The sequence below is a fragment of the Hirundo rustica genome, chromosome 4 (genome assembly GCF_015227805.2).
Source record: "Hirundo rustica isolate bHirRus1 chromosome 4, bHirRus1.pri.v3, whole genome shotgun sequence".
Lineage (NCBI taxonomy): Eukaryota > Metazoa > Chordata > Aves > Passeriformes > Hirundinidae > Hirundo > Hirundo rustica.
The window spans coordinates 34,286,615-34,302,487 of record NC_053453.1 but is presented as its reverse complement, the minus strand read 5'-3'; the positions used below and the strand labels follow the sequence as shown (position 1 = coordinate 34,302,487).

The 15,873-nt window shown below is 41.1% G+C and overlaps 1 protein-coding gene across 4 annotated transcripts in view; it reads right to left on the bottom strand.

Annotated features, from left to right (window-relative positions):
- Nucleotides 1-15,873, bottom strand: part of MSRB3 (methionine sulfoxide reductase B3) — an 82,757-nt gene that overhangs the window by 3,952 nt on the left and 62,932 nt on the right. For all 4 annotated transcript variants that reach the window (XM_040062187.2, XM_058420321.1, XM_040062186.2 and 1 more), the window contains one exon: nt 4,228-4,325. In XM_040062187.2, coding sequence (XP_039918121.1) covers nt 4,228-4,325 — 98 coding nt within the window. The remainder of the gene's footprint in view (nt 1-4,227; nt 4,326-15,873) is intronic.

Here is a 15,873-nt window from a genome sequence, read left to right as displayed (position 1 = left end):
ATAATCTTTGTCTGGGAGTAATTATGAATTATGCTGAATTTTGCTTTTTGTAAGAAATATGAATGGCCTGTTGCCACTTTTGCTCTGTATGAATCAGACCCAAATACTTGCAGTGCTGTTCAGGGTGAACACTATTGATCCTGTCTGTAAGAAAGGTAACAGACCTCTGCTTTACAAGGACTGCTTTACAAGTACAATATTTTGAAGAAGCGAACCCTGCTGATCCTTCAAAAATTAAGATTACTATCACTGCACATTATGGCTGACAATTTATCGGGATAATAAGAACTTCTTGTAATTAGTCACTTGAATTCCACAAGTTCATTTTTACAGCCTGACATGAGAAACAAAAAAATAAAACCTTGCACTGGAGAAACATTTATCTTGAAGAGGAAATTCATGCTGCTTTACCAAAGAGCCTTGGCCTTTCAAGTCAATAGCAGATCTCAGTGAGAGGTGGAATGATGTAATTGAGATCACAGACCTGCTCAGGGGCTCACAGTCAGACAGCAAATATTAAAGACTGCAAATTATTCTTAACATTTAATTAATTCATAGTATTCCAAATACATAGAGGCACTAGTGATTATTCCAAACTCTGAATGAATTAGTGACGGCAAATCTCTGCCCTGCAGTTAATGTGTTACTAATGTTCTCCTGCTGTTATGGCCTTTAATTCACCAAGGCAGCAGGAAAGGTGTCTGTAGAAGCACGTAAAATCTCGCTTCCAGGTTAAACTTTCTCAGCAGACTGAAAGGTTAGGGGAGGCTCTCACACCAGCTAGGTGGGACAGAAACTCTGTTCTTTTAATGACAGCAGAAACAATAATCTTCACTGCTTTCAGGGGCAGGGCAGGTAGAATGTGAAGCTTCAGTGCTCCCAACTGTTGGTTGCACCCACGCAGACACATCCCACCTCTCACAGTGGGCTCCCTGCTCCTGAAGAAGTATCACAGAGACAGCCATTAAGGAGTCCAGCAAGGATCCCAATAACAATTGAGGGCCTCTAGCCCAGGGTACCAGCAGAATGAGCTCCCACAGGCAATGGAAAATGGCATGTATCACTGGGTTAATCAGCAGTAGCTCAGCTTTGTAAGGAAGGAAGGAAGATGAAACATGGGAAATGAAAAAGGAAGTTGAATGGGACCTAGAGAAAACTAAGCTTCAAGTCTTCTTCCTAAAAGACTGCTATCTTGCCATCCTTTCCTCCATTATCCACTGCTTATTCTTTTTATCATTTTCCTTTATATCAAAGGCCTTTTTATAGGTTAGTGTGTGCAAAAAACCTGAGTTGTTTCTGAAAGTGGAAATGAAGCATTTCACCTGACTATAGCCATACCTTTGGGGGGAAAAAAAGTAAGTGTCCCAGAGAGTATTTTTCTAAATGCTCAGCATCCTAATTAAATCATCTCAGCTAAGACTGCTTCAAAACCTCCTGGCTGGAAGTGTTAAACAGATCTTTTCCAGACTAACATTTAACAAAAGATAAATCATTCCCTCTCTACTAGACAGAAACAGAACAAGAGAAACTGCAGAGAGAAATGGTCTGTAGAAGTAATATATTCACACACAGACTACAAAGACTATCTATCAAAAAGGTTTTCCTCACAAAACCTGAGAAGCTGTGTGAGAGTCCAAGGTAGTCTCATTACACCCTTTTGTGATGGTAGAATCACTCCAGGATTGAATTACTGCAAAATTTGTTACCTTTTGAGATTAGCCCTCACCAAAAATTTATGTGGCGATTCTCTATATAGAGGACTCTATAACTCATCTGCCTGAAGCAGAAATGTATTTCAGTCCTTCGTATAGCAGTATAAGAAACCTGGCACCCAGCTGAGAGTACAAAGGATGAATTGACCTTACTGTCCTCCCCACACATAATAGGTGCTGACCATTTATCTAGGACATGTATACATGCCTGCAGGGTCTCTGAAAAAGAAACAATTATCTATTGCAGCCTTGCACATAAATATATTGGGCAGAATGAACTGGGACAGTGAAATGGTTAAAGCATTCCAAGTATGTGTTTGGGAGCAGGAAAGGGAGTGGGGGGGTGTCACTGCTAACTGTCAGTATGCTTGGATCTCCCAAGCCTCCTGGTTCTAATATGCTGCTGGAAGGCATGGAAAGCAGCTTGCACTCATCTGCTGTAGTTGAGTCCAAGCTATTGGTGTGCAAACACTACTCCTGTGACTACAGAATTTTATTGACTTGTACAGGTAAAATTAGTAGGTAGGGAGACCACAGGGAAAGGGACCCTTGAACAGGGCAGAGGAAAAAAAGAGATGCAACTGGTTTTACAGTATTCCTCAACTGCATCTGTATTAACTTCTACCTGTCACTAATCACTGATCTTTTAAATACACCAGGCTGTGTTCCAAAAACTGTGAAAGTTATTTCTAGGATAATCCCATGGATGCATTTGATTAATATTACAGTGATTTTCCCCCTGTGTTTGTTTTCTAAGACTAATAACATTTAAAAAGATCTCTTTTATTCTCTCAAACAGGTGGGAAGGACTTTTAAAGAAAAATCAACTACTTTTTCATCTACAAAGGATTAATAAGTTTTTGGGTGTGGGAGATTGCATTTCCCTTTGGGTGCTACCAAGATCTGTCATATCAATCCCACTGCTTTGCAGGTTGCAGTAAAACTGCTTTTTTTTTTTTTTTTTTTGCAGCTGCATGTGTGACTCACTCCAGGGGCAGATACACAATGGAGCAATATTAGCTGTGCTGAGCACTTGCTGCAAAGATGCTCACCACTCCTTAAGCTATTTTCTTCTGTGACTTGATCATCTGTGAAGTTTTTTCTCCAGGAAGATGGAATAGCTGGTAGGAAGTTGCGATTGGATTATACAGCAACCACGGTTATACATTTTCCTTCAAATTCAGATTTTAGTTTTGCTTTGATTTTATGGTGTCTGCATGTGACTGCTGCTAATATTGCTGGTTTCAGTCTTCTAACACTATTTTGTTTGGTAACAGGTAAATGACATTCCCAGATTCCTTGGCCTGGCCACAGGCTTCCTTGGGATTCTCCTGGAGCTCTGGCCATCTCCTGAAGTGTGTCAGCAGATACAAGCTCAGCAGGTTGGCAGTAAGCAGATTTTAGCACTATTCAGGCCTACTAAGCAGACCTAAAGAGACGAGTGCATTTTTGATTATACCACTGGTGAAGCATGAGCTTCACAATCTGCAGTCTCGTTGCTACCTTGCTAGTAAATTTAGGGAAGTGGATATTCCCACAAAGTGTTGAAAGGATCTTCTACAGCATATCATCCATGTAAAAACTTCAAAATTATGTAGTACACATGACAAACTAGCAGACACGTTAATTTGGTCATTAACATATTGGGCCAAATGCTCAATGCAGACTGAAGTTAATGGATACTCTTGAGAAGTTTCTCAACTCACTCTGAGCCTTATATAATGAGGACTGACTGACTAGTAAAGATGCATATTGTCAGGGATAAAATCAGTCACCCCTCCAAGAACACTGAAAGAACAGCAAATTATCACTGCCCAAATGAAGCTGCTGCTTCTCTCTGGAGGAGTTTGAGAGTGTGGAGCTAGAGGACTGCAAGCTGCTGACATCAAGTCACTGATGCAGCAGCTTCTCCCTTTGCTAGGTAATGATTATGCCATTCCCTTCACAGAAAGGAGGACAACACAAAGGATGAGAGAAAGTAGAACAAGACAGATAACGGAAAATTTGGGCATGTTTTGAATGACTACTGACTTCATTATTCCAGCAGATGGGATTATCTGAGGCAGCCATTAGGACTATGCTGGGAATGAGTGTTGGGAATGAGTTAGCACGGATGCACAGTAATGTAGAGTGATGGAATCAGCACACAGACAGTCGCTCCACTGCTTTTGACTTCTCTCAACTGCTCACATATGGAGTCAGTCGGACAGGCTCAGGCTCAGAAGCTCCTTTGAAGGGAACCTCTTCGGGAAGACTGTTTTTGCAAACTCAGCACCGAGTCCAACCATCTACATCTGCTCTGTAAAATCTCACATGAGACAACAACGTGCATTCCTATGATCCCTTTGTGCCTTCAGCTCATTCCACATAGCTTTTATACCTACGACCCATTGTGCTCTCTTACAATTATTACTATTTAATAGAACTGAAAGGTTTGCAAATCTCAAGTACATCACACTGTAATGGTTTTTGCAGCCTTTGCCATTGGAATGGTCTGCATGTGCTATAAACTAACCTGACTGCAGGATATTTCAATCCGATGCATCCCATAGGAGAAATCATCGTTGAAAGTAATTGCATCGGGACTGATCACATCATAAAAGGAAGGCCAACCTGGAAAAGAGGAACAAGGTAGGTAAAAAAAGAGGCTGTCTTTGTGGCAGATCGCATTGCAAAAAACAGGTCAGAATCACACTTTGAAAAATGTTTATCTCACTCCAGAGCATGGAAATAATGAAATGGAGATTTTTTTATCTTAAACCACTTAGGTACTTTGGAAGACTTCTCCCCCCAAGTACAATTGTTTACAGGAAAGGACTAAGCTGCCACTAGCTGCCCAGCCTCCACCTCCGCAAGGATTCCTGCACTCCACCACAAGCAGTGATAGCAGTTTAGCTTAGGGACAAAAGTCCCAGGTAAGACAATTCAGCTTTAACCACCAGCTAAAAAAAACCACAAATTCTACCCTGAATATAAACAGCAAGGCTTTATGGAACACAAATGCTTTTGCTTTTGCAATACAAAGGTACTTAAAAGTGAATTAGGAAATTGCAGTTTAGAGCCCTAAAACATGCCTTAATCTTTGCCCTCACCAAGGCAAACCCAAAAGGATGTATTCAGACACTGAACCATCACACATTAGAGGCAGTGAGATGATTATTGTCATGTCTCATGTCAAAACAGTAATGACAGCTTCAGATCAGACATGGACAGGTAGAACCATAACTATACCTGTGTTAGATAGGGGGATCTGCATGTGGTCTGCGCCCACAATAAAACAACTGCACATGTTCCAAGCAGATAGCTGAGCACTGAACTGCATGACCTGACACCAGGTGATGATGATGTGTACCTCACCTACCAGTAATGGCCACTTACCAAAATAATGACTTTCCACTCTTTAACTATTCCACACTAAGTCTCCCCCTCTCCACAACACAGATTTGCGACCCAGAAGATACCCATTAAACAGTAACTTTTCAGCCACTCTTCAAAAGACATCATAATGCTCCATTTCCTGAAGCAGGGTTCCCACATGAGCACCTGACAAGCTTTAAGGTCATGTCAGCATCTACCAGTGCCCATTTGAAATCTCACAAGCTCTCTGTCCTTCTCATTCAGTCTCTTGCCAAATATAACACACACAGGCAGCTCTTGCTCTCTCCCTGTATTACTCGTATGTCCAAGAATAGATAATTTTTGAGTTTCTTCTAATATTTGTTGAGCATTTGCTACTGATGATTTCATAAAATAACTTGCAATAAGCTATTAAGAAACACAGCAGCAGCTGTGAATCACTGCATGTAGATGAATAAAGGGTGTATACAGCTTTCCATAAGAAAAGTGAGTAAAATTTTCTAGAGTAAAAGATGTGGAAACTATTAACTTCTCCGAATGAGGATAGAGAAAATGTGTAAACTGGAAAAAGATCCATATGTCTTCAGTTGTATCCTAGATTAATAATATGGAAGAAGATTTATTAGGATGTATGCATAACAAGCATATTTTTTTAAACAAAGAAATGCTCAGAAATGTGTCTCTCTTCCTTTTCTGAACACACATATAGTAGCATTTCTAAGCTACCTGAGGGCATTCATTGCAAGTCACAAGTCCTATGCTCCCAAGGTGCCTACTACCACCCCAGAACTTATTGCAGAAACAAGAAGAGTCATCCTCCTCTCTCCAATTATTCCAAATGGAAGAGTTACAGACAGCAGGCAGACTGAGGAGCAGGCACCTTGAACAGCGAAAATATCCCACAAAACAGAAACTCCAAAAAATGCAGCAATGCTAACTTGTAAAAAACAATTTATAAATCCTTCCCCTCATGCAAAATGTTACTGTCAAAAAAATGTTGCTTCACAAACAGAAAAGGACTAAACATATGACAAGTTTTGTAAAAGGGGTTATCCTGTTTACAGAAAAATTGATGTTTCCTAATTGGTTGCTCCATTCCAACACTGTTTGTCATCTTCTAAGCTGGGCTTCTGTCTAATGAAAATTGAAGCCTAACACAAGAGCTAGTCAGAATATATTTAATTAAGACTTTTTTGTTTTTGTTTTTGTTTTCTTTTTAATTTTAAAATTTTGCAAAGACTTAGTTTGCCCTTGTGTGATGGCAGAGAAGTTTCCAAAAGAGAACTAGGAACTACCAACTATATGATCATATGAAAGGCAAACTTCAGAGCTGCAGAAATTCTCAATGAAAACCATGCATCCTTCATTATTGCAATGAGCGGGAAGCTTCAAAGACTGCAACACAGAGATTGAAGCAATCTGTGTCTTGCTGAGAAAATTCTCTTGTGAGAAGAGTTTGGAGGAGATATGTTTATGTTGACATTAAGATTATCCATCCTTCTTTCTCCGGACTTCTCCTTTTTGGTCTTCCCGTTCACTAGAGAAAAATTATTTGCTTTGGATGCATTCCATGCACTTCTAAAAATTAAGTCATCTGAAACCTGTACAAACAGGCAAGCTTCTCCTAAAGTAGTCTCTGTACCCAACTGGAGTGACTCCAGATTAGACTGTCAGTCCATACTGTATGTTCCAAACATGTTCCAAACATGACACATGTTCCAAAGGCTCCACCACTGCTACGTATGGTCCCCAAGAGAGGGACTAGGAAACAGATCTCCGTGGTGTGTACTTTTAACTCCCTGCCAAGCCATCTCTTCTCAAGTAACATGGCAGGCCAGGCACCAGCATTCTCAGGACAAATCACTAACTCTGTGGGGGTTAACTGAAAACTGAGTAAATCTTGAAACAGAAAATGTCCTGAAGGGCTCAGTGAGACACACTGTCATTCTGTTGACCTTAAGAGGAAGATGAGTGAATTGCTCATTGAGTTGATGAGCCAGACTGACCAGAAAATCTATCCCCTTTTGTGGTCTTGTTTCCTCTCCTGAGGTAGATTGGAAAACGCATCTGATAGTTTGCTAAGTCTTCTTGCACCATTTTGTCTACTTCAAAAGCTGCCAGGAACAAGCTGTAGCAGCAGTAGTCTGCTTGTCTGCATACTAGGCCCCTCTCAGAGGTGTAGAAAGCCAGCCTTAAACTCTCTGTCTATATAAGTGGTTAAATGGCTCAGCAGTGGCCTCCACTTTGCAGGCGCCAGGCTACTTCACCTGTCTCCCTGGCTGCAGCCTCTCCATTCCTGACAGCATGCCTCCTTCCTGCTGTAAGGTTGCAAAATAGTTGGCTACATTTATATTTTAGGCTGCTCTAGGCTGTGCAATAAATCTTCAGCCCACCTTTGAAGGCTATCTGGCTGCTTGTTAAGGGCATGCCCCTGTAGGGATAGGGGTGAAGATAACCATTTTGGATCTCTTGTGCTTCTGCTAAGCTGAGAGAAACAGTAACCCTTATCACTGCAGAGGCTGAGCACTGGTGGACACTCTTTGCAAACCCTGGTTCCAAGACTAAACCTTTACACCTTGGGTGATGGCCTTCTGTCAAGTCTAGCCCATATCTGATGGGCAGCAGGAGCTGGGCCATCTTTTGAAAGATGGTAAAACATACCAGCTAGGAAGAAATAGCTTCTGCAGAAAAGGGGTAAAGGGTAATTGCAAGAAGAGACGAGGTTGGGAGGAGTTTCCCAGATGAACGAACAACTTCAAATGACATTCACACTTTTGTGTGCATGAACAGCAGCTAAGATTTGTGAATACATTTATCCTTGAATGTGAATTTAGTTTGAGGGGCAGTATGACACAGTAATGACCAACAATTTTTATTGCCTTATAGACATTTTAAATGGGTTCATTCTTAGATTCACAGCCACACTGGCAATATAAACAGGATTTAAAATAGGAGTCTGTCGTGTTTGTGTTCACTCCAACAACCCTTCGCATGGGAGTCAGGCCACTATGTCCTAAGGGCCAGTTTCTGGTAAGTTAATAAGCAAGCCACAGAGATGAATAGATTTTCAAATATACAGCAATTATCATTTCTTGGATCTAAAATACACTAAAGAAAGCAATGAAGCTTTCTTCTGTCAAGTATTTAAGTGAAAAGCAAGTGTAAACAGAACATTACAGATCTTTTCCGCTCCATCCTGCATGAGTAACAGAGAGGATCTTAGGCTGCTGAGAGTCAGTCACACATGAGTCACGTCCTGTTCTTACTCTTTCTAGGGCATCCCCCAAATATTTTGTAAAAGCTGTGCAGAATTTCTAACATCCACTCTACATGCCCTCAAAATGTAATCTTTTGTTTTATATAATCGTCCCTATCCTGGAAAAGAGGAGACAGTGGGCACCTATACAGGCAGCTGGCACAAGGTATCAGGACAGCACAGCTGCAAGCACAGCTCCCAGAGAGCTGACAAACTGAACAGTCAAACTGAGCTGCCAAGTAGTTACAATGCCACAGAAAGGCAGCAAGAGCAAATAGTGGACCCATAGTCCAGCCCCCGTTTTGTGTTCCTGATACAGATATGAAACTCCAGCAGGAGTAGATTGTTTCTTTCATATTAATCCAGGAAGCTCCAAAGATCCTTATTTGTGGGCTACTCCAGGATTCTTTCTTGGGGCAATGCAGACGTCATGCAAAAAAAAAGAAAGACATTTTATTCTAATAAACCTTTGGAAAGCAGTCCAGCTGCTGACTGATTGATAGATTGATTGATCAATTTTCAAAGCATCTCAAACCTCCTTCCAGTTTTGCAGGTTTGCACACATTTTATTGTAGTTAGATCTCCAACTTCCCAGTAGATGGATGCAAGCACTTTGACACCTAACCGTTAGAATGTGTGTCTATAATTATTTGCAGAAGTGAAATGGCAGGTTGCTTTTGCAAATCAGCCCTGCTAGGCTACTTTTTCCCTTATCCTTAACTAATACGCCTTTTGACATTTTTTTTGAACGGCACAACTACAATCCCAAAGCATGTAAAGCTCTGACATAATTCCCATTTCATACACCTGCCATCTGGAGAGTTCCAGTTTTTCAATAACTGTGATGTCCATAGTTGTTCTTCATTTTAGATCCCTAGGAGATTAAATTCAACCTGCATTTTATCATTCTTTGCTGTAATTATTCCAAGCATTTACTTCAGTGAGTTATTTACAGATGGAGAAGTAGGGGGAGATGGAAGATGTTAGAACTACCAAATGGCACCAGATGGAAAAGAGGACCTTGACCTGAAAAATACCTTGTTTCTCTGATGTGCTGTATTTTTAGAATTCTGATTCCCTTTTAACCTAATGTGGATTAATGAAAACCCAAAGGCTTTTTAAGGTAGAGTCTCATCATTTATCTTCACTGAGAAGTCATGTCTGTGTAAAAACATAAAGTGTATTAGGATTTAAAAAAGGTAATAAAGCTTCTGCTTTGAAACTGTTGTAAAGCTGAAGGGCTTTCACTTTTTTCTTTCTCAAAGGTTTATTGAAACAGAATCTGAAAGACATAGGCATCCACAGCTGTAACTTCTCACATAAAAGTTTAATGTAGAACTACAAAGTGACATGTTGCCATTATGCTTACACAGATATAGGACTTTTCTTTGGCTAGCACAGAACATTCTGGGTTATTTTTCTTAATATCTCCATGATGATGAATGAATAATGAATATTCTTACTTACAATTATTTTATCGTCAGATAACACTTCTTTCTGTGGAGGTTGATGTAATTTACCCAAATGTAGCTAGAAACAGAATCAGGCACTGAAATGTTCTTGTTCACCAGCAAACAGCTTTACATTAGATATGTATTCCAGTAGGGAAATTAAAAAAAAAGGCCATTCCTTTCCAGCACCATCCAGATACAAGGACAACATGGTACTGTTTTTCAGCAGACCATGCTGAAAAAGCATCAGAGTGGTAGCCAGGCAGGGGTTGAAGGGAACAACACAAAGACAAAATGAAATTTAATTTTGGAATAAAATATAAAGAGGGGGTGTCTCTCTAATACTACCTGTCTCTAACTGCAAAGTTGGGCTATTGCAGCAGGCAAATACCATGCTGGCAGAACAGTGTGGGAAGGCAATTTTTCAAAACAACTGAACTTCTAATAGCAGCTTTTATGAGACAATCGCCATCTGTTTTTTCCTTTATGTTTCTCACTTGGGAAATAAAAGAAAAGTGAAAGCCATGAATAAGGGTGGTATTTGTTTTCTTCCTTTATAGCGCTCTGAGCATCCAAACAACTTACCATGAAACAGCATATGCAATCCAGATTTATTTCCTTGTTAGTGGGAGGAGGTTATATTTGTTCAAAATGATTGTTAAGGGAGATCTGAAACTTAGCGTCTACAATTTCATTTGACATCTGAATTTTTCAGAACAAGAGTGCCCCTGATGTCTCTTGAGCAATAAAAGCATGGGGCCTACTCTCTTTAGCAATTAATAATTCTATCACAATACTGCTCTTGCTCTAGCTGCTTCCTTTATGCTTTCACTGTGGTCTAAAATACTGATAAATACAAGCTGGGGGTTTTTTTAGAGTCTTCCTCTGTAATATTTGACACCTTAAATATACAAGTTGCAGTTAAAATCTGCAGGTAGGCAGGAGCTGGGATCTTCCTCATGTCTTCTTACAAAGATTGAGTTACTAATGGTTTCTTTCTCGGTTCAGGTTCAACAAAACTACTGAACTTAACTCACTTCCTCCCAAAGGACAGGTTTCTCCCCTCATCTGAATAGTGTCTCTTGTTACTTTAAATCATGGCTAATGTTTTTAAAAATATATCTTACACATAAGTCAGCTGTAGATCTTCAGCATCAAAGGAGCCAAACAAACTGTGTGAAGCAGTGTAACTTTAAGCTATAATTTTAAAATGACATCACGAAATCTCTCAAATAGTTTTTAAAATTTACTGTTGACCTAATAACCTCAGCCCAAAGCATTCAACTTCAAATAGTTGTTTTTGTTTTCCCTCCAAAAGCAGTATTGGTAAAACAAATGCATATATTGAAAAATATCTTGAAAATTGTATACCAATGAGTTATCTGTGCAACTCACTAAAATAGCTAAAGGTTTCACATAGGATGAGCAAATCAGGATAGCAGTAGAGCTGGCAGGCCTTAGATGGAAGTGATTTGATAAAATTGGAATTCTAATGCAGTATGTTCACGGAGAAAGTTAAAAAAAACCCAGCAAATGCACCCTTGTAATAATCAACATCTGGCACTGAAATGAACAGCAGTCACAGATGAAATACATATTTGAAAAATTTGTCATGGTGTCTTTCAAGTAATGAACATCCACAAATTGTTTGTTGAAATATTTTCCTTTTAGTTATTGTTATGCATGTCTGGGAAATAAAGTTTGTAAAGAATAGCCAGAACTCAGCTGCACACTTTAAACTGAAACTACAGAGGTTACTGAGTTAATTTCAATTAAAAAAACCACCCAAAGCCTGTACTGTCTTCCTTTTGCAGCTATATTCCTTCTATGAACCTCCTTCACTAGTGCCTCCAGTATTGAGTGCTCTAGCAGACAAGCACCCTCCTTCTTTCAGCTACACAAATAGGTTGTCACCTCAATTATGAAGTTATGAAACAAGGGAAAGAGTTACTACACTGATTAAAACAAAAAAACCCCCAAAACAACAATAAAAAAAGAAAAGACAAAGACTCTCTTTTTTCTGTTTATTAAAGGAGATGTCTAGGTGAGGGAACTTGGTTACAAACTAAAAATGGACATAATATTTTTAGCTATGAAGGAAAGCTTTTGTCAGGATTGGGGCAAAAACCTGGGGCAGTTAGCTCATGGGAATATCTGCCAAAGGTTGACAATAGAGCATTGAAAGCAGAGTGAAGACAGAGCTTCATATGACCAGGTCTCTAAGGGCCATTTGGCCACAGGACAAGACTCTGTAGGAGGAGGATATGGAGAGGTAGAGCATGGCTCCTTCTCATGCCACCATGGACAGCAAAACCCTCCTCTTTGCCTAATATTACAGCTTATCCACAACGCCAGTCCTTAAGATTTCTAGACCAGGATTTTTATCACACTGCAGGAATATCTCACCACAAACTGCATGCTCATCAAGCCCTGCAAGGAACCTAGCCTTGAAGGCCTGCTCCTCATGGGGAGCACAAGATGTACTCACTGCAGTTTTATGCAGACTTCTGAGGTAACTTCTGTCACCCTAGGCCTCAGGGTAACTTTACATTACCCTCTGCCTAAGACTTTTCCTCTGCAACATACAGTTGAACACCATCTCGCACGCATAAAAGGATGCAAAAGCTACAGGCACTACAAAAAATCCTAAAAGAAAAAAAATGAATGATTTGCAGGATTAGATTGTTAGCAGTTGTTGTTGGTTTGGGGGGAAGCTTAAATCTATTTAACAACCTCTTATGCAAACAAAAAAAGGTAGGTAATAATGCATACTAGAAAATAAAGATCTTTCTTCACAGAAAACCCTGGCAAAAACAATAAATATGCACACACACTCACACACACTCCTTGTAAGTTTTCTGAAGAAAACTTTGTACTTTGAAAAAAAACCCAAAACCCTTTAAGTATTGAAATGAAAAAGTTAATATTTCTGATTGTAAAGTTCATCTTTTGTTTTCTGTTACAGTCTCTAGAGCAAAGCACGGTCCTTCTCCTAAACACTACATTTTCTTTCAAGGATTTAAAAGGAAACCATTTCACAGCTATATAATATCGTCAGTAACACAGTCCATGGAAAGAAGCATTAAGATCAATCTCATGAGGAGTTGTTCTCCTTTAATACTTTGCTGGGGGAAGCCCAGCTTTCCTCCAGAATATCCCAAGACTGAGTGGGCATTAATATGAATATGGCTGCTGCACAGGTCAGCTCAGCATAGGTCTCTTATTCTCCTCTGTGCCTGTGCTATTCCTTTCATGACTGCAGCTTTTATGTCTTCTTTCCCTTCTCCATTAGCCTTCGATTATATTTTTACTCAAATAATTTAAACCAAAGTACCATACATGAAGTGTGCAAGATATGAAAGCAACTTCCATGGTAAGCTATGAACATTTGTAATTAGACACAGAGCAAACGCTCACAGCGGAAGTCAATTATACTCACTATATGTTTTCTCAGACAAATAATATTAGTTTATAAGTATCCAACTCACTTCAGGGTCTTGTTTTCTTTTACGATACTCTAGATAAAGCAATACGTACAAAGGAGTAATTTGCTTGGAAAAGAAACTTGTAGCAATACACAAGAGGAGAAATAAAAGATTTAGAGAGTATCAGCAAAAGGAAACCGGCCTGTATACAGAAGAAAATTGGACAGGCAAGATGCTAAGGAGTGGACACGCAGCACAGTGCCTCTCATTGAGGCATTCAAGTAACTCAAAGAAAACTCTCTGTACTCATGCGGATTTGCCTCCATTACATGTTGCTTCCCACGAAGCTAACCGTAGTAGCTTGCCATTCATAACATCAGCTATGGACGCTCTTTGGATACTCTTTTCTCTAACGCCGGTGACCGGCTGCTCGGTATCTGTGTTTTCCTGGGCTTCCTCTGGGCCATGCTGATGCGCCGCTGCCCCAGCGGGGCACGGCCCACCGCCCGGGCCGTGTACCCCTCCCCGCCGGTGCCCCGTCCCGCTGCCGCGGGAAGGCGGCGGGGCTGGGACAGGCACGGCGAGGGGACAAGCTCCGGCCGCAGGAAGGCCCGGCCCGGGCGGCGGCTGCGGGAGGCGGCGGCTGCGGGAGGCGGCCGCCCCCGGCCCGCCCGGCCGCTCCTCAACGGCGGTGCCGCCTCCGGGCGCGGGGAGCCCGAGAAGGTCGGCACAGCGCATGTTCTTGTCTCCACCTGCCGATCCCGTAAGCGAATGTACTCGTGGGGAAGCAACCTCGCGGCTAGACGGACAGACAGACGCGGGTCGCTGGTCATACAGCCGTGTTTCGGGGCTATTCCTGCGCAGTCAGTCACCGTGACCCGAGAGAGGAGGCAGGACACCGGACACCGCAAGAGGTGACCGGGTTTTTTCCCACTTTCCCCCCTCAGACTTTGGAAGACAGGCAGGGTGCCATTCCGTCGTCCGCTTCCTCCTCGTCAAAGCCATTCCCAGGTGCCGCCGAGCCCCGCTGACCCAGGGCGGGGAAGAGCCGTCCTTCCGCGACGAGAGGGCGGCGAGGCCCTTGTGCAAGCAGGCGAGCTGGCGCTCCATTCGCTCGGTACATTTCTGGAGCTCGCGTGTCAAAAAGCATCACCTTCAGTTCGCTGAACCCTTCAAAAGAAGCACACACCAGGGCTCCAGCCTAAGCTAGCTCTCAACCTCCTCAGAAAGGACTGAAAAAAAGACAGGGAAGGGGTATGCAAAAGCATTTCTCACCAACTGCTAAATGGCCCGATGTACCCGTAACCTCAGCTTCTCTGCTTTATAGCAGGAGAGTGATAAAAACCTGATGGGACAGGGTGCAGGCTGCACTTTGAGCCACCGGGGTGCATTTTTGGAATTGGACAAATATTCTGAAGTGGACACCTGGGAAGGGCATGGGAAGCAAGGGGAAATACTGTCAGGAAAAGAAGAGTTTAAAAATACTAAGAAAAATTTCAGACTACAATTTTAAGAGGTGAAGTGCTGGCACAGATCAGTTTTCCTGAAGGGCAGGAATCAAGCTCGGAGCTGGCTCCTGATCTGCTGTTTGAAGACCTCAAAAGCAGAGCAATTTAGACAGCAGCTTCTTCGAGGAGTCCAGCTAAAACTACAAGGACATAAAATTCCGGTCAGACACAGGAAATTCTTGAGGCAATTCAAGAATTTTATGAGTCAGAAGATAAAAATCCCTCTGAATACCTAACTAAACTAATCTAATGAAGTAGTCACCAGGAAAGGAGTGTGATGAATCTGCATGTCAGGAAGGACAAATTTAAACAAACAGGAAATTGAATAACCTGAAGCTGTTTTCATTTTTACTCCCTATGCCCTACTTCTACTTTTTTTTTTCTTTTTTTTTTCTTTTTTTCTTTTTTTCTCTTTTTTTTTTTTTTTTTGGGGGGGGGGGTTGTTGGTGTTGGTTTTGGGTTTGGTTTTGTTTTTTTTTTTTTTTTTAAGGTACAAACCCAGTTGATGGCTGCAGAAGCTGAGGGGACTTTTTCATTTTAGAGGAAGTCCAAATTTAAAAGAAATCAATTACCTGCCTTCCTTTTGAAAAAGTGGTAAGTTGTTTATTTGTGATTCATTATTTGCACTATTGTAGACCCTTCAGGGCCAAGTGCAGTTGGCAACTGAGCATTGCAAAGGAATGAAGGGAAAAATCATTACTTAAAGTTCATAACCTAGCATTTAGCTTTTTCCCTGGCAAATAGAAATGAAGTGAAATGCTTCCTATTAGATACTTCACCTATGCTAATAACTAGAGGGTTAATTCCTAAATGATAGCTACACCTGGTCCAGCTTCATATTGAGGTTCATACTTAGATTTTGACATAGAAAAGTTGACAGGTTTCCAGAGAGATCCTCAGGCCCACAAAGGGCTAAACTTTAGGTAAATGGAATTTTAACACCGTCTGTGTAAAGCAATATTGTACAGAATGTTACCTCCCCTGTGCTATGGAGCAATACACTGTCAAGACTCAAAAAAGAAGGGTTTTACAACTGAATAGTATTGCATCCCAAATGCCTTTTGTCAGGGGTGAGAAGCTTTTTCAGTTTATAACATTTTCATTAAAAATTCTCTCATTTAGGAAATTAAATAAATTTTAGCAAACTGCACTTTGCAACAATCA